Source organism: Silurus meridionalis, chromosome 7 (assembly GCF_014805685.1).
Source record: "Silurus meridionalis isolate SWU-2019-XX chromosome 7, ASM1480568v1, whole genome shotgun sequence".
NCBI lineage: Eukaryota > Metazoa > Chordata > Actinopteri > Siluriformes > Siluridae > Silurus > Silurus meridionalis.
The window spans coordinates 25,849,500-25,876,999 of record NC_060890.1 but is presented as its reverse complement, the minus strand read 5'-3'; the positions used below and the strand labels follow the sequence as shown (position 1 = coordinate 25,876,999).

Genomic DNA, 27,500 nt, shown 5'->3' with positions numbered 1-27,500 from the left:
TCATACAGTGTGTAGGAAATCAACACACAAACACAACTGTTAAGTGATTCAGTAATATGATGACTGGGTCACATGATCACGTTTAGATCAATTAATGAATTGGTGTAATAAAACACAGTAAGTCTTAGAAGGACACCTGTCTTCTCCACCCACGTGTTTTTTCCCCAAACTGTTCGTACAAACGTGGAGGCACACAGTTGAACAGGACGTCTCTGGATGCAGGAGCATGACATTTTTTCCTTTACTGGACTTAAGAGACCCAAAACCTGTTCCAGCATGATTTCTGTGCCCAAAGCAGCTCCATTAAGATACCTGGGGTTGGAGTGGAAGATCTCCTGCTATAGAGCTCCAACCCTATTGAACATGAATGAACGTGAACACTGATTGCACCCCAGACCTTCTCACCTCCACTTTACTAACACCCTTATGGCTGAATAAATTTCCACAAATCTAGTGGAACATCTTCCCAGAAGAGTGGAGGTTACTGTAAGAGCAAATGGAGACTAAATGTGACATTCAAAAAGTAGCACACAGAAATCTTATGATCAGGTGTCCACAGTGTATCTGCTCAGGGTTAAATAGAACACGGAGAACATTTAATGTGTCTTGGCCAAACTTCTGTTCTAATTGACTACAGATGACTTTTTGTCCACTGAAGATGTTCCAATTTTCAGGTTGGTTCCTGAACCGTAATCAAAAGTGAAAAAAAAAAAACGAAAGTGAAGTGTAAAGTTCGCTCTCTCCATCCCTCTGACATCCCAGTGATCTATCTATCCCGGATCAAGTTCTCCCCACCTTATAAACCATATAATTGCTCCACCATAAACATCTGGAGATACCCAAAATGGTAATGTGGATGGTTCGTGGTAACCATGACGACGGCCTCAGACTGCGATCCACAGGAACGGTTTTGCACTCGAGACTCAATCAGTGCACAGATGATAAGACAGAATGGTTTATAGTGAGGATCTCTTTTGGTTCCTCTTACGGTTCCTTCATCATAATGTCTCGGGGAGCTTTTCGCTCACTTCATCACATCTCGCCGTTTCCTCGTTCTGTTTAGTTCTATAAAGCCGATTTGTGTCCGAGCAACAAATCTTTAACATGAACGTGTTCAAGGGGGTGGAGTTTATAGAGGTTATGGATACGTCTTAGACTTTTTCCATTAGCTTTAGATAGGAATTTTACCTTTCAGGAAACGAGTACCAGCATTACAGGGACTCAGACTTAGTGAGGTACCAGAACCCCCTTCTGAAGTGTGTTAATGTTTAAGGAGTAAAATTATATCAAGATTTTTTTAATAATATTTATATAGTCCACATTCTCCAGGCTTCAGAAGCCACGCCCACTCGGGACATAATTATGGGATTGAACACACACACACACACACAGCGGTTTACAAACACACAGTAAAGGCTGTTTATTCGTATAGAAATAAGTACATTTACGTTACACTTCGTAAAAAGAGGAATTAAACTCTATTAGCTTGAAATTAACATTCAACGCTATTACAAACCTGAAACCCGTTCCAAGCTTTTCACTATGTACGTACGGTGTGCTTGTGTGTGTGTGTGTGTGTGTGTGTGTGTGTGTGTGTGTGTGTGTGAGGTGTGTGTGTAAATGCCAGTGCAAGTTCAACAGCAAGTCCCCGGTTTTCCACTCGGATCCTTCTTCCGTTTTCGTCCTCCTTCTTCGTCATGGCGTGTACTTTCGGATGAACGGCGCAGGAAAACAATTCACGTGAATAACCCTTTAAAAATATAGCTTTGATTTTTTTTCAGGTCCGTTTGCTCCTCATTCAGCACACACACACACATACACACAACACACATCGGCAAGTCGGACAATCCGGGGACGTACGCCGTCGTTTTCATACTTCCTTTAATGAACGAGAAGAAAAATAAAAAAGCTACAATATCTGCAACAGAGCGTGAGCACGTTTTTTTTTTCTTTTCAAAGATTCAACCTGAGTCGTCCTAACGTCCCACAATTCCGTACGTGAGCGTCCGTTTCTCCTGAGTCCTTTTCTCGTCCCCCACACTACGGTTTCCTCGCTTCTCCGGAAAAACCTACAGGAAGAACGCGAGGAACCTGAGAGAGGTCGGAACGTATAGATGTCCTCCAGAAAAAAAATAAAAATAAAAAACAAAATAAAAAGGGTCAATTTCTCTCAATCTGCTCGATATCGAGTTCTCCGCCCAACACGTCCCTTTTAAACCCGCATTGCTCCGCCCACGGAGGCTCTCGCTCCTTCCCGTTGGTCCAATCGGTGTCCGATTCGTCCACCACAGACGAGTCGTCTTCTTTAAGGCTGAGGGGATACGCCTTCTCGCTCTGATTAGAGGGGCTGCCAAAAGAGGGCGGAGTCAGGCTTGATTGACACCCGTTGTCAAAGTTGAAGCGAGGGCAACTGAGGCTCTGGAAATTCTGTCTCTGTTGGGGGGAATAGAAGAATATCAACATCACAACAATAATAACAGCAACATAGCTGAACCAAAACAAACCGATTCTGAATTCATAAAAACAGTCAGGAAGCGACGACGTGCAAGTTAACACGTCAAACCTAGCATAGGTGTAAGCGTGCGAATGAAAATCATGCACAAAGTTCAATTTGTGCAAAATGGTACGGTCCAAACACCAAACAAATAAAAAGTCTTGGGAAAGAATCAACGATCAGGCAGAAAGCGAGTAACAGTCATAAACACAGCCAATAACAGCCAATCAGAAAAAGTGGGCGGGGCATATAAAGGTATTTTTCATGTATAATAACCATATTTGTAGTAGTTCTAATCTTTACAGCATTATTCGATATAGAAAAGAAAACGATGGAAAAATGTGTACATATTTTGAAGTAAAACTTTTCCGAGTTCACTGTCGCTCATGCGTATCCATCACGGCGTTCGCGAGGGACAGGAAAAGCCAGTCGGCGGAGTTCGACAAGTTCTCTGCTTTTGTTCCTGCGTTTCATTCGGGTGGATATTTTTGGAGGGATGGTGCCGTCAGACGTGACGTACGCACATTTATTTCTCTAAATATTAACACGTTTTCTCAATTCTGTACCGGCAAAAGAAAGTTTAGGTTCAGCAGGCAAAAATAAATAAATAAATAAATAAATAAACAGCAGCATATATCCACTTTAAGCCACGCCTCCTACGTAGACTGACTGATGCTTTTCCAATACGTAGCTACACCATACAGCAAAAAGTGTGTTGACCCCTGCGATCATATTCCACAGTGTGTGTGTGTGTGTGTGTGTGTGTGTGTGTGTGTGTGTGTGTGTGTGTGTGTGTCTTCGGATGTTGAAACACACACAAAGTTTTTGTAAAACTCTGTATATATTTATGCTACATAATAAAGTCAGAAGTCAGAACAACGAAGAACCGATGAACAAGACGCCGTCCTCCAGCGTCACCTGCACCGGGGACAACATGCTTTATGGGGACGCGGGGTAACAAATAGGGTTTCAAAATATATTCAAGGAAAAGTGCAGCGAAAACCAACCAACCACACGGGTCAGAGTTACAGAGAGGGTTCGAGTGTGTTGTGTGGTTGGATTATGTGAGAACACCTACTGAGAGCTGTTAATGATTGCTTTCATGCATCCTGCCTCTCTTTTTGGCGCAAACACACACACACACACACACACACACACACACACTCATTTAGTACTAGCTGCAGTCAAGCTTCGCTGCTGCAGAGACTGAAAATTTGATTTGTAAATCAGGCTGTTTCACCACAACCTCCACCTCCCTGTCCCTTATACACAGAGGAAACACACACACACACACACACACACACACACACACACACACACACACACACACACACACACATTTTACTGTCCTAAGTAGCTCCATGTAGCTTTGATGCCGGGTTGTAAAACCCGTGGGTTTCTCTCATCAGAGTCGTGAGGTAGTCACCTGGAATGGTTTTCCCTTCTCAGGGGTGTTTTGTCTTCTTAATGTGCTTTAGACCATCTTCAGACGTACAGTGGAAAGTATGAGTACAGAGTCAATAGGCCTCTTAGTGCTACTGCAACCACTGTACAAATCCATATTATGGCTAAAAAAAACACTCAAAACCATCAAAATCAGGAAAGGAAGACTAAGAGCTACCTCTGCTGCAGAGGATAAGCTTATTAGAATTACCAGCCTCAGAAACCACAGATTTACATGAATGTTTCTCAGGGTTCAACTGGCAGACATATTTCAACATCCACTGCTCAGAAGAGACCGTGTGAGTCTGGGCGAGTTCACGGCAAAAACACTTTCTTCTGAAGAACAGCAAGCAGAAGAGACTTGCTTGGGCCAAGAAATGGACATTAGATCAGTGGAAAACTGTCCTTTTTGTCTAATGATTCCAAATTTAAGATGTTCGTTTTTGTTAGACGTACAGATGATGAACAGAAACGGTTCACGTTCGTGTGGTTCCCACTGTGAAACATGGTGTCATGGTGTGGAGATGCTTTGCTGGTGACATTGATAGCGTCAACATTGAGGTCACACTTAACCAGCATGGCTACCACAGCGTTTTGCAGTGACATGCAGCCATGCAATCTGGTTTGCATTTAGTGAGACCATCAGTAGTTTTCCAACAGAACAACGACTCCAAGTTCTGTAGGAGCTCTTTGTGGAGGTCATCTGATGCAGCACTCCATTACTCAACTTCTTGGACAATCCCACCATCTAAATCCAGTTGAGATGGTTTGGGACTAGTTGGACCAGAGAGTGAAGGAAAAACAGCCAACAAGCACTCAACACCTCAGGGAACTCCTTAAGATGGTTAGAAACCATTCCAGGTGACTAGCTCGAATGTAGCTGCTCTGAAGAACCTCGTTCTAGGTTATTTAACACGTTCAACACGTTTTGTTCACTACATAATTACAGACATGTTCTTTCGTAGATTGGATTCTTCAGTATTAATGTACAGTGATGAAAATAATAAACATAAAGGAAAACCACTGAAGGGAAAGGTGTGTCCAAACTTTTGACTGGTACACACACACACACACACACACACACACACACACACACACACACAAATCATGTGTAACAAGTAAGATGGAGAAACAAAGCAACAGCTGGAACAAAACAAAAGAACAGCTGCCATCACGGAAAAAACTAAAAAAGAAAAAAAACGAGAACTGCCCTACACTCACTTTCAGGTTCCTTCCACATTTGCATAGTCATGAATATTTATAAACCATGGTATTTTAATGAAAGCACCCTGAACTGATGATTTTGCTCCACGTATCTCCACAGGGTTACGCTAGGTCTAATCATGACTCGGACTAGACGATTGGACGAAGCGTTTCTGGTTGCTTTGAGTAGAAATGAATAAGAACGTTGCACCTGCACACACCACTGAGGGTTCGTACACTTTTGAAAACATGTCCAGATCTAGCGGATTTACAACCCAAGTTTGACGCCAGCAGCTAAACACGGAGTTGTGATACTCTACATACAGAAACGTAACATAATACAATACGAAAAGGTTTTGATAGCGAGAAGATCATATCGATAAATCAGAGATTTTACTCGACCACCCAAACAAGTTTAAACCAGAACGAAGCAAAGGTCTTCAAAGCCTCGAGGATCGACGTTCCTCACTTCCCTTAATTCTACTTGGTTCATACGTTTATACCATTTGACTTACAATTATCTCAAACTCGAGCAGTCGAGGGATAAAGGCCCATGCTGGGATGTGAACTGATGACCTTCCGATCCGATGTCCAACCCTGGGTTATATTTACTCAAACTGTGTGGCCAAAAGTATTGGAACGGCTGATTTTTCCACCCTATATATGGTTCATGTTCAAACTTTTACCACAAACCTGGAAACAGATTGTTTATCTTAGGGTGCAGGAGCATGAAATCTTCCCTTTATGGGTTGGAGTGGAACATCTCCTGCTATGGAGCTCCAACCCCATTAAACGTTAAGATGAACGTGAACGCAGACCTCACCTACATCAGTACCTGCCTTAACACACCTGTGTATCTGAATGAGCACAAATCTCCACAAAATCTAGTGAAACATCTTAGAATAACCTCCATTCATCTAAGAGCAAATGGAGACCCAATGTGTGTTTAAAAAAACAACACAAAAAGCAGCTCAGGTGTCCCAAAACTTTTGGCGGGCGCAGTGTATAAATCTGTACAGAACCGAACGCTGGTTTGTGGGCGACCCTTGTTTTTGTGTTACTGAAAGAGATGGAAAGAAAAAAAGAGAAGAAAGAGAAGAACGGCAGAGGAAGACGCACACTCGCGACGTGAAAGGTCGGGACGTGGCGTGCGCACGAGCGTGCACATGAGCGTGCACACGAGCACTTCTGCCTTTCATACTCACTTCTTCCTTTCAGGTTTGTGTGTGAGCGCCGTATATACGCCTCAGAAGAGGTTTCTGTTTTAATCAGAGTGAGTCAAAGCACAGGGGGAAAACACACACACACACACACAGACAAAAAACATCCTGCTGTAGTAGAAGCTTTTGGTCCTGCAGTGGAAATGATCCTGACGATGTAACAGCTGGATTCGTTATTGTATTAAGAAGGTTTTTATTTTCTAGCTAGAGAACATTTCATTATAATAATAATAATCATCTAGTTTTTAATGGTTCCTTCAAAAGTTACATCTCAAAGCTCTTTATAAGTATAGAAGAAAGAAAGAAATACTAATAAAAAACCCATCAAAGGATAAAATCACAAAAAAGGTCAGATAAAAGCAGATTTCAAAACATCATCTCGAAGCTTCTCGTGATCAGGAACCGGCACTGGAGGCTCCTTCCATCAACGTAAACACAAAAATACCTCCTCGCAGATCACAGAACCGAGCGTTTGTGGACACCTGACCTGTCAATTTCTATGCGCTCCACTTTTCTGGAAAGATGTTCTACAAGATTCTGTGGAGATTTGTGCTGCAAGGGTGTTAGAAAAGTCATGTACTGCTGAGAAGGTGAGGAGGTGAAGGGGTTTTCTAGGGTACAGTCAGTGTTGATTAGTGTTTAGAGCTCTACAGCAGGAGATCTTCCACTCCAACGCATGTTTCTTCATGGAGCTGGCTTTGTGCACGATTGTCCTGCAGAAACAGGTTTGGATCTTAATTTCCTCTGTGCAGGAACATTCTCAGGAAGGGTGAAGTCTGGTGTCGGAAAAAAGACTTTTGCCCGTGTTGAGTATTTAGATTTTTACATAGAATTTTCTTAGCTTTGGTTAAGTGACCAAAAAACCCCATTCCTCCTGTCAAGTGTGTCAAGAAGAGCAACATCTGAAGGGGCACATGGTGACTCAACGTCTCTCAATAATAAAACACCTCAAAAATAAGGACGTAGCCTTGGACGTGAGCTAGCTAGCACGTGTTTGCGTTTTTGGATTAGGAGTATTCTTTTTTTTATTACAGTTTATTGTTGTACAGTATACAGTACGAATGAAAGAAAAATTTACAAAAACACCTACTTGAAAAGTTTCCTGATCCAAACACGCCTGATCGGTTACAGTTTTCTATTCGGTATTCAGAAATTGCAAGTGCAACCAAATAGGGGCGGAGCTTAAGGCCTGCAATTTGCATCGCTACATTTCATTGGTCCTCTACTCGTACTATGCACAAAGACAAAGTTGAATCAAATCTAATCTAATGTACAGCTCACTGATTAATGCTCTGGGTGACTGATTGGGAGGTTGGGGGTTCAAGCCCTAGAACCACTAAGCTGCCCCTGTTGGGCCCTTGAGCAAGGCCCTTAACCCTCAGGGTTTTGGTATCATGGTTGGCCCTGTCGCCACGACTTGCTAATCAGGGATAAATGCACACCGTTCACCTTGACTGTTGATTTCTGTAAAGCTGCTTTGAGACAATGTCTGTTGTGAAAAGCGCTAAAGAAATAAACTTGACTTGACCCTGTACTCTGACCACAGCTTCATTTACATTTACACCGTTTGTCAGACACCCTTAAACTGAGCACACAACTGAGCAGTAGAGGGTTAAGGGACTTGCTCAAGGGCCAAGCAGGCGGGGGTGGAATTTAAACTCATGACGTTTTGGTCATAGGTCCAACAACGATAAAGCTACCCGTCCCCTCCCTAACATGCTGGGATATGCAAAGAATCTCACTATACTGCACTGAAGCTTAGTGTATTGGAAGATTGTGAGTTTGAATCCCAGATACTCCTGGGACCCTGAGCAAGGCCCTTAACCCTCAAAGTATGAATAGTAATAGTAATAGTTTCTTTCGTTCTTATTAGTTTAATACAAAAGTGTTGGGTTCGAGTCTCACCTGCGTCATCTTGGCCAAATCCAGCGAAGGCCTCTGTTTGTGAGGTTCGTCCTGTCTGCGGCGCTTCATCCCAATTTTCTGGTCGTTCAGTACGCAGGGTTGCGACTGGCTCCGTGCGAGTCCTCCTTCCTCGGAGGTGGAGTCTGTAGAACTTGCTTCCGGCGCGGCGTCGATCTCGGCCTGGCAAATCCTCTCGTGAGAAGAGCAAAGGGAGTTGGGCGGGTCAAACGCCATGGCGGTGAACGATTGAGGAAACGGAGTCTCGGAAAGGTTGGAGCGGGTCGGAAAGCTGAAACTGGAGCTTCTCTGCATGCTGGAGAAGATGGAAGAAGACGAATATGAAGACGAGGGCAGAATGGCTCCCCCGCTGTGGCAGCGACGTTTTTCGACGGCCGTCCAAAGGCGCGAGGCCTGCGGGCGCCATGGGGAACGCCAGCTCAGCTCGTCTGAGCAGGATCGAGATCGGCACTGGCGTTTGCTGGGTGAAGGGGTTTCGCTCAAGCTCAGGTCCCGCAGAAGGCCACTGATGGAACTGGTGCTGCTTGCACCAGAGTCCCACAGACTCTCCAGACTCGAACCCATGGGACGCTGGCTGACACTAACAAAGTCTGAAAACAAATGCAAACAAAAAAAACCCAATAAGGGCAGAGCAAGAAACCTGACTTGCATGGGGTACGTGAGTTACCCTCAACCTTGGGAAGGCAAGAAGTATTGGACGGGAGACAGAAAATGTGGCCATTTGTATCACTTCCTAAAGTAAAACAAAATTATTTCAAACAAAGCCGCAGCACTGTTTTGGGTCTCTGAGCAACAGCGAGCCATTGCGTTTGAACTGAATAATTTACACGGGTGAGTCATTCAATCGCAATGACTCGCTTATTAACAGTGACTTACTGGAGTTTTTCATTTCACATTTAAAGTATCGTTCCTCTGCATTGCATAGATGAGAGTTGCTAATACTAATTTTGTTTGCTAATTAGCTTGTCCAGACTGATACCAACAAGATGGCCGCCCCATTTAGTTCAAATTGTTCCTTAGAGTTTGTTCTTAGGATCCACTTTAGGCTTGTGGATGGTGGTTTGTTTCTTTTGAGCAGATCAACCATCTCAGGAACCTAACGTTCAATATTTTATAGCTCATTAGTGATAATTACCTGAAAAGAATTGCAAAACTGGCACCTGGACACTTCCGTGGGTTAGGGATTTGTCTCAGCATGTGCTGCAGTTATCGATATCATCACCTGCGCTACACCTAGTACACGTGGAACACTGTTTCAGCTTCTTCAGAAAATCTGAATCATGAGCTGGCAATGAGTTTGATGCAGTAGATTACACGGGACATGAGATTTCATACATGATTTCACATTAAACAACGATTCTCCATGGTGATACTCATCATAATAGAGATTATGGATAAAGATCATCATGGATATGATCACAAGTCTGGGGAACAAGTCCCAACACTGAGTTAAGAATACTGAAAAATGTGCTGGAACTTCCAGGATGTCATAGGCAGCCATGTTGGACCATCTTGGAAGCTTTACATTCTCCTGATAACACTAAACACCCTGACCGAGTACTGTTTTAAACAAACTTCTCACATTAGACAAACACCTCACGAGAACCACAAGATCCATGAGCCCCACCCTAAACTACTACCTCCATGATCCCATCCCATCACTACCTACATCTTTAGATCATCCAGAAGCATGTGAGGTCCTCAGGCTTCTCTATTGTTCTCATAAAATCTGCTCGGAAAAATGGTCAGAGGGGCTGAGGGGTGAAAAGGAAGTGTGTGTAAAAATCGGGTCAGATTTGCAGGAGACGAAAATAGCAGCGTCTGATTGGTGGCAGGCTGCCAGGACCGGCGGGAGGCCTCATCCCCGAACAGACCACAACATCTGTAGCAGTCTAGACACATGAGCTTCACCTCCGGAGTCCACTCCGTGAGTCCACCCAATTACTCGTAGAAACCGGGCGTCTTTTGGGGGCATGCACGGAAACCGTATGTGCGCTCTACTGATGAACGTTTCGCTACTTCCTGTTTTGTTCAGTCGATTTGGTGAAGGACCTGCTTACTGAAGTTCCCACAGAGGAAAACATCTGCTTTTATGACTTCTGCACAGGACAACATGTTTGCTAGTACAGGGTTCATCAGTACAAGGTGCATATCTTAATGAATCCTGAATCCTGGTTAGCATCAAACAGGAAATTAGCACTACGTGTTTTGAAGTAAACACCAGGAACTCCAGACGCTAGCTCAAACAACTAAGTTGTTCTGGCTTTCGGGATTTGTTTTTAGCATTTTACATCCACGTGCTCGTATTTCACTTCCAAACAACTAAATGATCTAATTAGAAAGCAGGAACTATGAATATTTCGAAATATACAGTTAGATAACTTAGCTAGCCGGCTAGTTAACTAGCCTGCATTGTTCACAGATTTCACCATCTTTATTTTTCTTTTGTATTGTCAAAACAGGCTCAAAACATTGCCATGACAACCGACAATAAAGTTAAATGCTAATTCTGCCCAGATTAGCTAGCTAGCCATCTTAGCGGCAGACCAAATGTTTCCAGGTACGACACATCGTTATGACACCCCGCATACCAAATGTGATTGTTTCAAAAACTGGAATGTTTATATTGTGACATCACTAACTGAGCTCGTACGTAGCCCCACCCCTGAATCGCTTATATACGTAAAGCAAAGTTTTAAATCAAAACATAGAGTTAAAGATATCAGCGTTGTATTATCGATTTAGTGATGTCACAAAATAATCTATTATGCAAATTATATGAGAGAATGCCAATGGAATGTTTGGATTATGCTAGCTAGCTAGCTTCCTAATTCGGTGATCGACATTCTGAGGTTGCTATAGCAACATCACATTGTAGGAGCGTTCCTACAATGTGAATTTGATCAGCGAAGGAAAATCACGTTTACACAAAATCGAAAGGTTCTTGAAACCGTGCATTTTAAAACGCCGCTAATTTACGTGTTCGTAGGCGTTTAATAAACGTAGCTTTCTTGCGAGTTTCTCACGTGTCAAAGTTACCGTTAATGGTACACAAAGTTAAGTTGAGGTTGTATCTATCGCACTGGAGCAAACATTCACCTTATAAGAACCCTATCGGAAGTGGTGACATCTGCGACATCACAGAGTCGACGCTAACCGCTATCAGGGCGTAGAGCAGGTGTTCAGGGAACTAACACATGACACGTTTTTGTTTCATGCTTTTCAGAGAAGTTGTGGCCTTTCCATCCTAGCGATCTGCCAGGCTGCCAACACCACGTAGTGTGGGAGAAGGTTGGATGGGAAGATGTTAAGAAGTATGAAAGAAGTATAAGAAGTATTACCCATGATTCCGCAAGAGAACAGGGCCGTTCCCTGGCTCATGGTCGACGTCTCGTGCTGTGGAGAGAAAACGTCTATTTTAGTTCTGGTATATTTGTATAAAATTTAAAACAAGCCAGAAGATTATGGAATTCAAATCTGCGGACTTGCGCCTGAATGATCAATTCCCAAACGCGAAACTTTTTCCCCAAAAAAAAGGGACTGCACAATGCCTGACTTTGACCTTTGACCCCTAGGAGGCACAACTCCTGAAACGGTAATTGTAGTTAATAAAAGGAGATGGAGCGAACCAACGGGGTGAGGTACCCGGCTAAGCAGGGGCAACTTAAAAAAAAACCTCCGCCGGGGTGACAGCGAGCGCACAATGAAGACAGGAAACCCAAAGCCTCCCACCCGCCGTTAGGTTCTAAAAAGGCTTTTAGCCAACAATAAGGAGCTCAAACCACAATCATCTCGCAGCCTGTGGAAAGTGGTGCACTGAGAGCAGATGCTAGCAAGCGCAGGAGACGCTCGGTTTCGAGGCGTAGCGTGTGGAGTAAATGTTGGGGGTTCTTTCTTTTGGGGGGGTGTGCAGGTAAAAGGGGTGGGGGTTGTGTCAGGGGTTGTTCGAGGTTTTGATTCACGGGGTCTTCATATTTCAACCAATGCCATACTTTTAGGTCACGTTCGCAATCCCATGAACTCAACACTTATAGCATCCGAGCTGACAGAAAAACAGAGGCGTCAGATTCTTGGGCGGGTCGACGTACAAGCTCGGTTTGTGAGGTCACTAAATCTTTAAAACGTGTATGTATGTATGTTCTTTCCGGCTCTTTGAGACGTCACGCCGACGTCTGAAGCACGTCGTCGTTCTTTCCGAAAGCCTCCATTTCTCCACTTTTTAAATTGATCCACTTTGGAAAACATTTTAAAAATGACCGAGTCTGTGATTAGATTCGGATTTAGCGATCACAGAGACAATACGGTGTCTCGGTCAATGTATTTGGACTTAAACGCAAATTTGTCGGTTCTACCTTAGAACCGCAGGAATACCGCCTATGCTCGTAATTCCGCACAATAAACAAGGTCTGCGTGGAAATCGGCTTTAGGGGCGGGGCTAAGGACGAGCTCATTGTAGTGAAGTCACAAAGCCTTGAACCCATTATATCCAATATTCAAATGATTGCATTAGAAATTTTTAGCTAACAAATCTTCCGAATTTTATTACATACAGTTTCAAATAATTCGATTTCGATGATTTCAAATGGATTTGCTTTTTATCACATTAGTTGATGTCTATAAAATCTAGAAGTCCTGTAGGTTTCAAGAAACTGGACAAAAGCTTTTTTCTGATTGGAAAGGTCATCTGGAAAGATTTCCAGGATCTTCCAGGATGAAGTCTGAGCGGGTGAGGAGTGGAGCTGATGAGGTTCGACAAAAAGCACCACTTAACCAGGATTTTCAAAACTCCAATCTCGAAAAAAAATGCAGAATGTTTGTGCCATGTTCTACTTTTTGAGAAACCCAGTCCACATGTAGTCTTCATGTGCCGTTATAAGAAGCTCCACTCTTCTGGGCAGATGTTCCACTAGATTTTTGTAAAGATTTGTGTCGAGATCCATGCAGCTACAAGGGTGTTAGTAAAGTCAGGTATTGATGTAGGTGAGGTGAGTAGGTTCCTGGGGTGCAGTCAGCGTTCACATTTGTGGTGTATAATATGGGTTTAGCTCTATAGCAGAAGATCTTCCACTCCAGCCCATGGAAAGTGGATCTTCATGGAGCAAACTTGACATCACTTCCTGTAATTTTGCGACATGTTTGTTTTTCAACCCCCTGAAAAAGTAAAACCTGTGTAATGTGATCTAATTTGAAGACGTCAGAACGACTCAGGTCTCACGGCGCCGTTAGCTGAAAAGGTCTTACCGAGTCGGAGGTCGGCTCTCTGGAGGTTACATCGTCGACTCCCTTCTTTTCCAGTGTTTTAGTGTGAATGATCACCATGGCCACACACATCTTTGCGAAAGCCCATTTCAGAGAGTGAAAAATCGACTGGCATCCATCTTTACGTGCAACGCAGGGTGTAGGCGACTTGATCACGCTCCCATCTGGCCCATCGTTACTTCTGGAATGTTCTTCGAGAGGAGCCCTCTTGACCCTGCAGACACAAAAGAATAGACACAAAGTGGGGGGGTGAGAATTCGGCTTCCCACACGGCCATCAAATAAAAGGAAAAAAATAACACAATAGGAGGTCCGGATGAGAGTGTGGGTTTTGCGCTGATGAGCAATCGAGGGTGGTCAGGTGTGCTGTGCAGTTAGAGGAAAATAATCAGATGTTTATTCCCCCGACACCGCAGCAGCTCCAGCGAGCTTTTATTAGCTATCCAACGACATTTCTGATTTATGTTTTTTTTCCTCGGAACAAATCGGTTCCTGTTCTCGGTTACATTATAGCAGCTATAAATGCTCGTTCCCTCGTCGGCTTCTCTTTATTTCCTCTCTGGACATTAATAATACTTGAACAGGAGCCACAAAAAAAAAAAAAAAAAACTTTGAAACTGGAGACTGCTTACAGGAAGAAACAATATAAAAAAGTGAATTAGCTGTTGCTATAGAAGCGTTAAGGTACACTTGACAAAAGTTTGTGGACACCTGAGGATTAGATGAACATCCATTCCACATTGAGTTGTTATAATGAGCTCCGCTCTTCTGGGAAGATGATCCACTAGATTTTGTGGAGATTGATGTAGAGCGGATAAGATGAGAGAAGATGAACCTTTATTCATCCCACAGTCGGGAAATTTCCACGTTACGGCACCAAACAAACGCTTTTTAAAGGTTTTTGAAGTTTGAGAAGAAATGTCATGATAGAGACGTCTGATAAAGCTGTGTGCGCTAATATTTTGGGGAAGAACCAAATGTGGCCGGAAAAGTCAGTTGTCCCAGTACTTCTGGTCAAATTGTGTATTTGCGGTTTCGTTACAATAGACACCTCCTGACCAATCAGAGCCGCCTGTGCGCTCCGTTCAGCCGAGCGTCCTCCAGATCGTAACCGAGACCAATCCAAGGCACTAAACTAAGATCTGTCGAGCATTTATGACCGATGAGTTCACGGAGACGGTCTGTGATCCGGACGCTTGCGTAATCCTTTATCGCGATCTGACGTCCAGAGGTTAAAGCCGAGCCGCGGCTCGTAATCGGATCATCGGGACAGGAGACTAAGAATAAATCTGAGCCTGCGTTTATCAAAACAACCCCACTGATAGCTGCCATGCGGATGTGCAGAGGTTCTCCGACAATCACTCGGCCAAAAACACACCCACAGGAGGTGATCCAGGATCCAGGAGGGTCCCAGTTCTGAATACTTGGTAGGTGACTAATACTTCGGGTTTTGAAAGGAAAAATAAAGGAGCTTGAAGGTAGGGGTGCGAGTCCACGAGACACGATTAGCTTGGAGTATAAATGGGGAGGGGCTTATGTAACACTGACTGTGGCTTCATCTCGAAATGGTCTCTGAAGTGGAACACATGACTTTTCCAGCCCTATTTGGTTCTTCCCCAAAGATGTTTAAACACGTCTCAGGGATCGATACAGACGGAAGTGACGGACGTTTTTACACCTTGTTACGCCGACGGGGAAAAAAAGTGGTGGGGTTCGATCTAGCGAGGAGGTGAAGGAGTCCAGCGTTAATGTTACATCATTCTAGATATCTTACAAATTACAAATACACAGATATGTGATGTGTGTGTGTGTGTATATATATATATATATATATATATATATATATATATATATATATATATATATATATATATAAATAATTCATTCTATAAAAGTAGCTTTTTAAATTATTATTTGTTGTTATATGAATAGAAGTGGTATTTAAGTTTTTTCAAGTTTTTTTTTTATAAATGAATAGATTTTTTTATTCTTATTAATTAATAATTTATTGGTATTTTAAAACGGCACATCCATTTTTTTTGTTATATTTTTCTTTTCAAAAATTATCTTTAAATTATTTATATTGATGAATCATTATTTCATATCTCAATTTTTTTTGTACCTTATTTCATTATTTTTTATTTATTTCTAATGCCAATTTTTGTTTGTTTACAGTTTTGTATTTTTTTTATTGCAGTCGTTTTTGCATTTTACAGTAGCATTTTTATAATATTTTTATTGTTTTTCTTACTTTAAAACAATGATTGTGAGTTACGCTATTTATAAACGTAGTGGTGTTTAACTTAATATCTTGTTTTATATTGAAATACTTTGCTTTATTAAAATTTTCCTTTGGAAATAGGGTTAAAACTAGCTTCCCTTTCGAAAGTGAAACTATACATATTTTACAATAATATACTTTATAATAAAACACCTAAAGCGATAAATGAGTGTTTAAAATGGAGCAAAACACAATTACATATTAATTATGAAATATATTGAATCACACTAAAAGTTCAAGGCTCTCTCTAATCTGATTGGTCCAGAGGAATTCCAAGAGTGTTTATATTCTGTATATTCACACTGGGGCATTTTAATATGTACGTTTCGATTACGGTTACTATGGTAACGAAACCGTTTCGATCATCAACAATACTTACCATAGCAAATAGAACAAAATTAAATGTTTGATTTCAAATCGGACACTTTGTCAGATAAAGATGAAAGGAAAGAAGCCTGACTAAATAATTTTATACATACTATTTTAATAAATGACACAAACCACATCCACCGCCCTTCCTCCCCGAGCGAGGCACTTTGATTTCCATTAAAAACACACGCATAAATAAGCTGAAACGAAAGGGAAGTTGATGGAGAAGTGACTCACGGGCGTGCAGGTGGCCCTCTGAGCCACACGTTTCCTCCACAGCCGGCTTCGTCTCTTCGTGCTATTGTAGGATGGTAAAAACCGCGACTCTCGTCCCACGGGCGAAGTTACAAAACTTCTATGAAACATGGAGAAAGGGAAAGACGGAGGAGGGAGGATGAGGACGAAGGTTTACACGGCTTATCTGAGGCAATGACTGAGCAATTGTACAGCGTGTTAGGACACACACACACACACACACACACACACACACACACTCTTATCTGCTGGAACACTAACACGATTAGTCATGTGGCTATGCTAATATGACACATTACAATATTGACCTTAACCTTTTTCCATTTACCTGAACTACCCAGAACTTTTCATAATGAAACTGAAAACTGAGGACTCGGAGGAAACTCCCTGAAACCGACAAACGCTAAAAAAAATCCCTAACCTCAGATAAACCTCTTTTTTTCTTACAGTTACTTTTGGTTTTTTAATGCAAAATTATTTTTTACAGTAAACATTTCTTTCCACAAAACCTTTTAAAGCAAACAATCTTTTTACAGTAAACCTTTACAGCAAACCCACTTTTGTAACAGTAAACTTTTGGAATAAACTTTTTTTTTTTTTACAAAACCTTTACAGTGAACTTTACAGAGTTTTTCTCCAAACTCTCAAACTTTTCCAGGAAACCTCATTGCACAGGAAGCTTTTACAGTTAACCTAATTTTTTAAACTCAACCTCTTTTACAGTCCACTTTTACACTAAACCACTTTTACACTAAACCTCTTTTTATCATGAAACCTTTACAGTATTTATAGTAAATTATAGTAAAAACATATATATATATTTTTTTAACTGAACCTCTTCCACAGGAAGCATTTACAAAAAGCCTCTTTCACAAAACTGTTTTAAGTAAACCCCATTTTACAGTATTTTTTTTTTACAGTAAACCTCACTTTACAGTAAGCTTTTACAGTAAGCCTCTTTTTCTAAATAGAAATTTTCTACAGTAAACTTTATGGCAAACCTTTTACAGTAAAACTTATTTTTTATTGACACTTTTACAGCCTTTTTTTTTTTACACTGAACCTCATTTTTTATCTCATGAAACCTTTACAGTGAACCTGTTTTTTTTTTTTTTTTTTACTGAACCTCTTTCACATGGGCTTTACAAAAAGCCTCTTTCATAAAACGCTTACAGTAAACCTGATTTTTAAAATTGAAACTTTTTTACAGTAAACTTTTACAGTAAAGCTCTTTTCGTCAAACCTTTACACTAAAACTCTTATTAAACCTTTTTATAATACATTTTTACAGTAAACCGATTTTACAGTACTTTTTTTTTTTTTTTTTTTTTTTACAGTAAACCACTTTATTTACAGATTGGTTATTATTAAGTTTTTCAGACTTTAACCTGAGGAATCAATCTTAGACAGCAGATTTGCTCATTTTCCAATTAGGGTTAGAAAGGAGTTGCTGAGGAAACACCGAAAGCGTTTGAATGCTTGAGAAGCAGTGTGATGATGAGCGAGTTCCACAGCAGACGTGTAGATAATAACCTCAGCAATAATTAGTGTGATGTTTTACACTTTTACCCCAGTGTTATATCACATAACTGCAAAACTATTACACACACACACACACACGCAGGGTCTTTATCATGAGAAGGAATTTATGCTTTATTGATTTATAAATGCTTTATTGCTTTCGGGAGAAAATAAGCTCTGCCTCTTTTATTTACGAGTCTGTCCTATAACACAAGGCTTCACATGTACGCACACACGCACACACACACACACACACACACACACACACACACACACACACACACACACACACACACACCGTATTCACACGCTAAAGGCTGTTTCTCATTCCAGTCCTATAGACCCTGAAGCCTCGCTGAACACCAGCAGGACGAGGAACACACAGGAAAAGTTTCAGAAATGTGACGAGAGAAACTGGAGGTTGCCGTAGGAACGGGTTTCAGTAAAGTCCAGAGGAACGACGACAAACAATATCTTGTCAAATCGCATAGTATAATATATGTGCCCCTTCTCTCTCTCTCTCTCTCTCTCTCTCTCTGTACGAGTGATAGCAGAGAGGTGGGTGAATAATGAAGATGTAAATATGATGTGATGATGACGACCATCGCAAAACCCCAATGACTCCCACTTTAGGAGAGTGTGAGGTGTGGGGAGCCCAACAACCCGCTACATGAAACCAGTGAGATTATAGGGGGTATGGGCAGTGGGATTATGCAGGGTTATAGGCAGTGGGATTATGGACAGTGGGATTATGAGGGGTTATGGGCAGTGGGATTACATTTAGGGCCCTGGTTTACTGATGAAAGGTTGAGGGTTTGATTGTACGATGTAGTTCTGATGTAAATTCGCAGCTTCTTATCTTCTGACATAATTCAATAACCACCAAAAGCGGACACTCAGTTCACCCTGAGTTTCAGAGCAGGTGATGAGTCATCAGGGTTCGTTTCCACCTACATCGTTCAGTTTAATTTCTAATAAAGCATCAGTTCGAAACTTCTGGGTGACCTAAAACACACACTTGCTGCATCATCGCTATTCCAACCACACCACAAACACGCCACCGCGTTTAAAACCACACGCAGCATGCAGAACACCGGGAGCTTTTCTGTAGGATCTCTGTGTAATTTGTAAAAGAAAAAGTCTCCAGTGTCGGTGTGTTGAAACTGTCAGAGATAAAGTTGTCATTTTACTGAAAATAGTGTTTTTGTGGCATTGTTAGGAACCTTCTCTCGTCCATCAATTAAGAAGCACCAGCCAATCACAGGCATCTGCTAGCTTATATAAGCATTGCTTATCAATATTGCGATACAAGTGTTGAAAAAAGTATTGCAAAAACAATCATTAATGAGATACTGAGTGACAGGGCGGGCCGATATCGGTATCACGATAAAAGTGACAGGCAATATCAGTATCGTGATATCGGTATTGTGATAGATGAGGCGATGAGATATCGGTATTGCGATACGTGTATTCAAAGAGAATCCGTTAGGACGTTGGTGCTGTATAGTGGCGTATGTACACGAGTGAATGCGAGTGCAAACCTGTCAATTAACACAACACTTGGGGCAAAAGAACACCAGACACACTGCTTTCAGAACACACACACACACACACACACACACACACACACACACACACACACACACACACACACCGTATTCACACGCTAAAGGCTGTTTCTCATTCCAGTCCTATAGACCCTGAAGCCTCGCTGAACACCAGCAGGACGAGGAACACACAGGAAAAGTTTCAGAAATGTGACGAGAGAAACTGGAGGTTGCCGTAGGAACGGGTTTCAGTAAAGTCCAGAGGAACGACGACAAACAATATCTTGTCAAATCGCATAGTATAATATATGTGCCCCCCTTCTCTCTCTCTCTCTCTCTCTCTCTCTCTCTCTGTACGAGTGATAGCAGAGAGGTGGGTGAATAATGAAGATGTAAATATGATGTGATGATGACGACCATCGCAAAACCCCAATGACTCCCACTTTAGGAGAGTGTGAGGTGTGGGGAGCCCAACAACCCCGCTACATGAAACCAGTGAGATTATAGGGGGTATGGGCAGTGGGATTATGGACAGTGGGATTATGAAGGGTTATGGGCAGTGGGATTATGCAGGGTTATAGGCAGTGGGATTATGAAGGGTTATGGGCAGTGGGATTATGAAGGGTTATGGGCAGTGGGATTATGAAGGGTTATGGGCAATGGGATTATGAAGGGTTATGGGCAGTGGGAATATGGGCATTGGGAATATGAGGGGTTATGGGCAGTGGGATTATGAAGGGTTATGGGCATTGGAAATATGGGCAGTGGGATTATGAGGGGTTATGGGCAGTGGGAATATGGGCAGTGGGATTATGAGGGGTTATGGGCAGTGGGATTATGAGCGGTATGGGCAGTGGGATTATGAAGGGTTATGGGTAGTGGGATTATGAGGGGTATGGGCATTGGGAATATGGGCAGTGGGATTATGAGGGGTTATGGGCAGTGGGATTATGAAGGGTTATGGGTAGTGGGATTATGAGGGGTATGGGCTTTGGGAATATGGGCAGTGGGATTATGAGGGGTTATGGGCAGTGGGATTATGAGGGGTTATGGGCAGTGGGATTATGAAGGGTTATGGGCAGTGGGATTATGAGGGGTATGGGCAGTGGGATTACATTTAGGGCCCTGGTTTACTGATGAAAGGTTGAGGGTTTGATTGTACGATGTAGTTCTGATGTAAATTCGCAGCTTCTTATCTTCTGACATAATTCAATAACCACCAAAAGCGGACACTCAGTTCACCCTGAGTTTCAGAGCAGGTGATGAGTCATCAGGGTTCGTTTCCACCTACATCGTTCAGTTTAATTTCTAATAAAGCATCAGTTCGAAACTTCTGGGTGACCTAAAACACACACTTGCTGCATCATCGCTTATTCCAACCACACCACAAACACGCCACCGCGTTTAAAACCACACGCAGCATGCAGAACACCGGGAGCTTTTCTGTAGGATCTCTGTGTAATTTGTAAAAGAAAAAGTCTCCAGTGTCGGTGTGTTGAAACTGTCAGAGATAAAGTTGTCATTTTACTGAAAATAGTGTTTTTGTGGCATTGTTAGGAACCTTCTCTCTCTCGTCCATCAATTAAGAAGCACCAGCCAATCACAGGCATCTGCTAGCTTATATAAGCATTGCTTATCAATATTGCGATACAAGTGTTGAAAAAAGTATTGCAAAAACAATCATTAATGAGATACTGAGTGACAGGGCGGGCCGATATCGGTATCACGATAAAAGTGACAGGCAATATCAGTATCGTGATATCGGTATTGTGATAGATGAGGCGATGAGATATCGGTATTGCGATACGTGTATTCAAAGAGAATCCGTTAGGACGTTGGTGCTGTATAGTGGCGTATGTACACGAGTGAATGCGAGTGCAAACCTGTCAATTAACACAACACTTGGGGGCAAAAGAACACCAGACACACTGCTTTCAGAACACACACACACACACACACACACACACACACACAGCTGCCCCATGTGTTTAGCATACACACAAAAGCCTGGCCATCTCACAGAGAGAGAGAGAGAGAGAGAGAGAGAGAGAGAGAGAGAGAGAGAGATGATAGAGAACAGAACTGACAAAAACAAGTGAGACAGTGAAAATGTGGATGGGGGAGGACGAAGAACGAAAGAGACGTGGGAGAATAAAGAATGAGAGAGAGAGAGAGAGAGAGAGAGAGAGAGAGAGAGAGAGAGAGAGAGAGACGGGGGAGGACGAGGAACGAGAGACAGAAGAAAGAAAAACAGAGAGAGAAAGAGGGTGTATTGTATTTTCTCCTCCATAATCACTTGGTTTTTATCACGATGTTCTCGGGCGGAACACTCGCACGCGCACTTTATCAGTGACCACAATGATACTTTCACCAAAGTACAAACAGGAAGTAACAACTCCAACCGTTCACGTGACTCCGCGACGGCACTGGCGGCGCTTACGTGACCGAACGTACGGACCTCGCGAGGTGCAAAAGAAAGTGAAAAAAAAAACTTTAACTGAGTTCGTGAGAAAGGAGGAGGCGGGTCTGACACGCCGGCGTCACGCTAAAGGCTAACCGTTTAGCGTATAACGCTAACCATACGACTGAGAAATGCTAACCGTCGTACGATTAACAAATCGGTTCACCTCCACACACCTGATCGTTTTTTATTTCATTGGGGTTTTTGGGGGTGGAGCAATACATTTTGCGGTGAGCGCTATCTGCCATCTTCTGCATACTAGTGCTTACGGACTCCCGTGATTGGCTACAGTTTCTTTGATTGACATGGAAGAGCCCCTCCCACTCTGACAACATGAATGGGGGCAAACGAGCTTCTGCTTCCATAGCAATATGAGCAATAGTTTTCTTTAATAGATTAATTGCAAACTGCGGTCTGATTGGTTACAGTGGCTCTGTGGGTGGAACCTGTTATCTGATTGGCAAGAGCGGCCAGATCTGTCCTGCTAGTCAGCTCGAGTAACTCGAATACAAAAAAGTACAAAAACGATCGTAAATAATTGCAATAATCGAATACCAAAAAGTTATTTGCCTCGATGCTTTGTTTAGACCATTTAACTCCACACGGAGCACTGTGTTTCCCCACGGACCGTTACTACTGACGCACTACCAGCACGGGTTTAGTTTTCACAGGGTGCGATTTCAGCAATAAAAATGCACATGTTTCTGATGAGGAAACAAATGAGTTGATTTCAGGAGACGTGTCGAGGGAATAGTCGGTAGAATAATCGATTACTAAAAGCATCCATAGCTGCAGCCCCACAGATGACGTGCTGCGAAACCCAGACGACTCTGAGGTAAACTTTTTTTTTACTACGCGGCAGCTCACGTTTAAACACGAGCTCAAACTAAAAGCGTAACCAGACACCGAGGCACAACGCCAACGCTAGCAGAGCGACACGGCTAACGGCTCACGTAGCAGTGACAGAGACTCGCTGGTGTTAATTTGACAAGGATTTTTTTTCTGCCTGGATGAAATCCATTGTCTTGGGAGACAAATATTTGTGTAGGTGCTCATTAAGCTGTCAAAACACAAATCTCTGGATAAACCCTGGGTGTGTGTTTATGCGACCCTGTCTGACAAGTTGGCTTTCGAAGTAAAACTTGAACTTGAACAGTCTTTAAACACATTTCATCCTGCTTGATGTGGCAGATGCGAGGAGCTCCGGCTTCCCGGTCCGCGAGGTAATAAACCTGGGGAACTTCCAGGCTAGGTGGGGTCGCGTGCTGGAAATGGAGTGACCTAGTTAATGGCAAAGCGGTGGCTGTAAAACCATGAGCGCTAGCACGTGGCCTCACGAAGCCTCCTGAGTACAAAGGGCCTCCACAGTATATGAGAAACTTAATAAGGCCGTGTGGGCTCAGCCATGTGTGAAGGTCTGATAACTCGCCTCCTGTCTCCACGCATTCATCTGCACATCGCAGACGAATTTAAAGAATCGGCATGAATTTAAAGCTACGTCAGTATCGTCTGCCATGATCCGTGTCCTTCCTTATATCCAGAGAAGAGATTTCCATCACTGTCATTTATTCATCAACCAAATACACCTTTTCTCTACTAATGTTTGGGGTTGGAGTGGAAGATCTCCTGCTATTGAGCTCCAACCCTGATGAACATGAGGGAATGTGAATGTGGGCTGCACCCCAGCTTACGGACACTAAATGTGAAAAAGACAGCACAAAACTTTACACAGGTGTTTTTAACGTAGGGTAAAGATAGTAGTGTTTATAGAAATACAGCGAAGCGTGAGAACGTGTGAATTTGTACCAAAAACTCCTCATTAATAAAAACTGTGCTGTAATTAAGTTTTTTTACCACTGCATAAGCTTAGCATGAGCTAACCATATAGAGCATGAGCTAACCATATAGAGCATGAGCTAACCATATAGAGCAGGAACTAGTTATCTATAATGTAAACTAGTTATATACACAATGGGAACTGGTTTATATAGTAATAAAATAGTTACTTTTGCACTGTAATCTACTTTGATATAGTGGAAATTATATATATATATATAAAAGGATAATATATATATAAGGACAAGTTACATATATAGTAGAAACTAGTTATATATAAACCAATTATATATAATGTAAACTATTGATATATAGTGAGAAGCAGTTATATATAGTAGAAAATTATATATATATATATATATATATATATATATATATATATATATATATATATATATAGGAGAAGTAGTTATATAGTGGGAACTAGTCATATAATGTAAACTAATTATATATATTAGGAACTAGTTATATACAATATAAACTAGTTATGTATAGTGAGAAGTAGTTATATATAGTAGACACTAGTTAAATATAAACTAGTATATATATATATATATATATATATATATATATATATATATATATATATATATATATATACTATATATATACTATACTATATATATATATATTGGGAACTAGTTATATACAATGTAAATTAGTTCTATATAGGAGTTATATATTATATATTATTACACTGTTATATATACACACTGATCTTATACATAGTGGGACCTATGATTATCTATGGTGGGAACTAGTTATATATAGTGGGAATTAGTTTATATCATGTAAACTATATAGTGTGTGTATGTATATATATATATATATATATATATATATATATATATATATATATATATATATATATATAGATTAGATTTAACTTTATTGTCATTACACATGTACAAGTACAAGGCAACAAAATGCAGTTTGGGTCTAACCAGAGTGCAATAACAACAAGTGCAGGATATACAGTTTTTACATAAATTTACATAGTTAAATAAAATGAAATATAGACTATAAACAGTAATATATATATATATATAAATGATGAACTAGCCAGAAGAAATATGAGAGAAAATACAGAGTATGGACTCTTATCTGGAGCAGATTTTACTACAGGAATAAACGTGGTTGTTCGGTTGTTCAGCCTGTAAGACGCGTCACTGTTACTGATTGTTACGGTTGGCATTAGGGTTCAGGTATATAAATGTTTAGCCTGGCGCATGTTCTACTGAAAATATCCTATTATATGTGGGAGTGTATAAATCACAGCCGAGCTCCATCCAAAACAATAAAGAGGAAAGAAAACATGGTGTAAACATGGATGTGGAGGTCACCTGGTCTCGTGCCAGTTAGAGAAAAAAAAATCAGCTACAACACTGCTGGCTTGGATTTCTATCACGCAGCAGATATTCGGTGCCAAACCCGTTCTGTGTGCACTGGTTTCCGACGTCTCGAGAAAATTAGGCGTGTTACCGACTTACACGCCTGAAGCCTCTCTTTCAAAATATGAAGGGAAAAAAGATTTGAGTTTCTGCCCCAGGAGAACATGCATTCATACCAAAATTCACCTGCCAAACAAATCATCAAATCATAAGTCAAATCATTGACTATTGTGGGATTCATTCTAAAGACTAGATATAGGGCCAAAAGAACCGGGACACCGGACTTTTCCAGCCATTACCGGTTCTTCCTCAAACTGTTAGCGCAACGTTGGAAGCGCACGATTGTGAAATGAGTTGAACTAGGAGACCCAAACCTCCAAGACGATCTGCTTTCCATGGGTTAAAGTGGAAGATCTCCTGTGCTAAAGCTCTGGCTGCACCCCCAGGCCTCCTCACCTCACCTACCTCAGTGCCTGACTTTACAAACAGCCTTGAAGCAGAAGGAGCACAAGATCTATTGGAACATCTTCCCAGACGAGTGGAGGTCATAATAACAGGAGACTAAATGTGGAACACTGAAAACACGTGATCTGAGCCGTCTCTTGTACGATTTTCTGTCCACGAGATTGAGAATCCTAAAAGCTGCTCTCTGATTGGCTGGCTGCACTTTCTGAGTGCTGGTCTAGTACCGTTTTTTTTTTCTTTTCCAGAAATATTATGAGTAAAGATCTACGATTTGCTGTTTAAAATGTCCGTCGACCTTCGTCCTGTCTTAATCTTAAACGTTATTTTGTAACAAAAAGACCTTTTATAGCTGAAAACATCGCGCTATAATAATAATAATAATAATAATAATAATAATAAACAGCATACAAGTTGTCCTTCAGCTAAAGTCCTTTTCTATAGAACCTGACCATTAACCCTCTCCCATTTCCATAGCAACACAATTATTGTGTGTTTTACTGGAAGGAGTCTCCAGTGTCAGTCAGACATAAAACTTTGACACACATTTTTTTGGTCTCACAATTTCAAACCTCTTATATAGCTACTATACCTACTCTACTCCCCTGCATGTAACCGTAAACGGATAAAAAAAACGACCAGATGGGTTTTTATTTCAGAATAACAACTCAACTCCTGTGAAACAGGTGAAATCGTGTCCGTATGGACAGATCGTGACGCCGAACCGGACGGATAAATCGTCTGAGGGGGTTTTGGAGATCCCTTTGAAGTGGTGAGGTCGCATTGATGCGATGGTGCGTTCATGCGTTAAAACCCCTGCGTGGTTCCTGGAGTCTTCACACCAGAGGAACCGGACTTCTCTCACTTCTCTGTGGGTTAGACAAAAACTGACCTGCTTTCAGGTGCCACCAAAACTGATGTTTAACCTTCAACCACTACTCTGACCAAACTTACTGAAACACGAAAAACGAGGACAAGAGTTTGATTTTTAACATGAAACAATGATCATTTATTTTAGTATAAAAGCTGCCAATAGATCTGATTCATGTAGAAATAATCCAGATAAATAGGTCTGTATGGCAGTAGATTTATATTTATTTATATATTTTTTTATTATTATTTATATATTTTTTATTATATATCTTTTGTAAATCCAAAAAAACGTATTCCACAAGTATTTATTACAATATTAGACAAAATAATACAAAAATATATGTATAGATTATATTTATATTGTGTACACAGGTTCCAAACATGCCTTTGCAAACAATGGCTGAACCCTGGTACACCACTAGAGGGCCGCATCTCAAATCGCGGTACGTTCCCTACACAGGCGGCCTGCGTAGTGCGCGTGAACAGCCACTCCGTGCGCCCTACGGAGTGCACTAGATATCAAAATGGAGCGTTTTTTTCCTCCCCCTAAACACATTGACGCCAAAAAGTAAAAGTTATCACTGCTCCCAAAAGCTGACACGTGACGCGTTAAGTTTTTTCCCCCATCTTCTTTAATTACTTTTACATATTGTTATAAACATGATCACGCTTTTTAAATCTGTTTTGAGTACTTGGAAAGAGGGAAAAAGTTACTCACCATACTCGAACATCTTTTTAAAACTGATCGAATGGTCGCACAGACCTATCCACACACTCACTCATGCATACACACATTCACACACACTCACACACACACACACACACTCTCACACACACTCACACACACACACATGTAGGATCCAACGTTTCCTTATTGCTGCATGGTTTTTACTGAACATACACACTGCACTCAGGGCTCTAATGTGGACACGCGGATCAACTATTCATAAAAGCAGGGGAGGC

At 41.5% G+C, this 27,500-nt stretch overlaps 1 protein-coding gene across 3 annotated transcripts; it reads right to left on the bottom strand.

The window, feature by feature from the left end:
• Positions 1 to 1,864: 1,864 nt before the first annotated feature.
• On the bottom strand, positions 1,865 to 27,444 carry fam53b (family with sequence similarity 53 member B). Of its 3 annotated transcripts, XM_046853506.1 has the most exons (6): positions 27,256 to 27,444; positions 16,429 to 16,546; positions 13,525 to 13,756; positions 11,625 to 11,679; positions 8,266 to 8,873; positions 1,865 to 2,433 (listed from the first exon to the last, which is right to left on the bottom strand). In XM_046853506.1, exons 3-6 carry the CDS (start codon positions 13,612 to 13,614, stop codon positions 2,161 to 2,163), a joined length of 1,026 nt encoding a protein of 341 aa, XP_046709462.1. In that variant the 5' UTR covers positions 13,615 to 13,756; positions 16,429 to 16,546; positions 27,256 to 27,444; the 3' UTR covers positions 1,865 to 2,160. The 3 variants fall into 3 exon arrangements, with proteins under 3 accessions (XP_046709462.1, XP_046709464.1, XP_046709463.1); XM_046853508.1 differs by lacking the exon at positions 11,625 to 11,679; XM_046853507.1 differs by lacking the exon at positions 16,429 to 16,546.
• Between the last annotated feature and the right edge of the window lie 56 nt (positions 27,445 to 27,500).

Bases quoted from the DNA above. Each gene is read 5' to 3' on its own strand.
- fam53b (XM_046853506.1), bottom strand. From the start codon at position 13,614: ATGTGTGTGGCCATGGTGATCATTCACACTAAAACACTGGAAAAGAAG. The intron at 11,680-13,524 runs GTAAGACCTTTT...TTCTCTCCACAG, and splicing joins GAGAGCCGACCTCCGACTCG to CACGAGACGTCGACCATGAG. The intron at 8,874-11,624 runs GTAATACTTCTT...ATTTGTTTTCAG, and splicing joins GTTCTCTTGCGGAATCATGG to ACTTTGTTAGTGTCAGCCAG.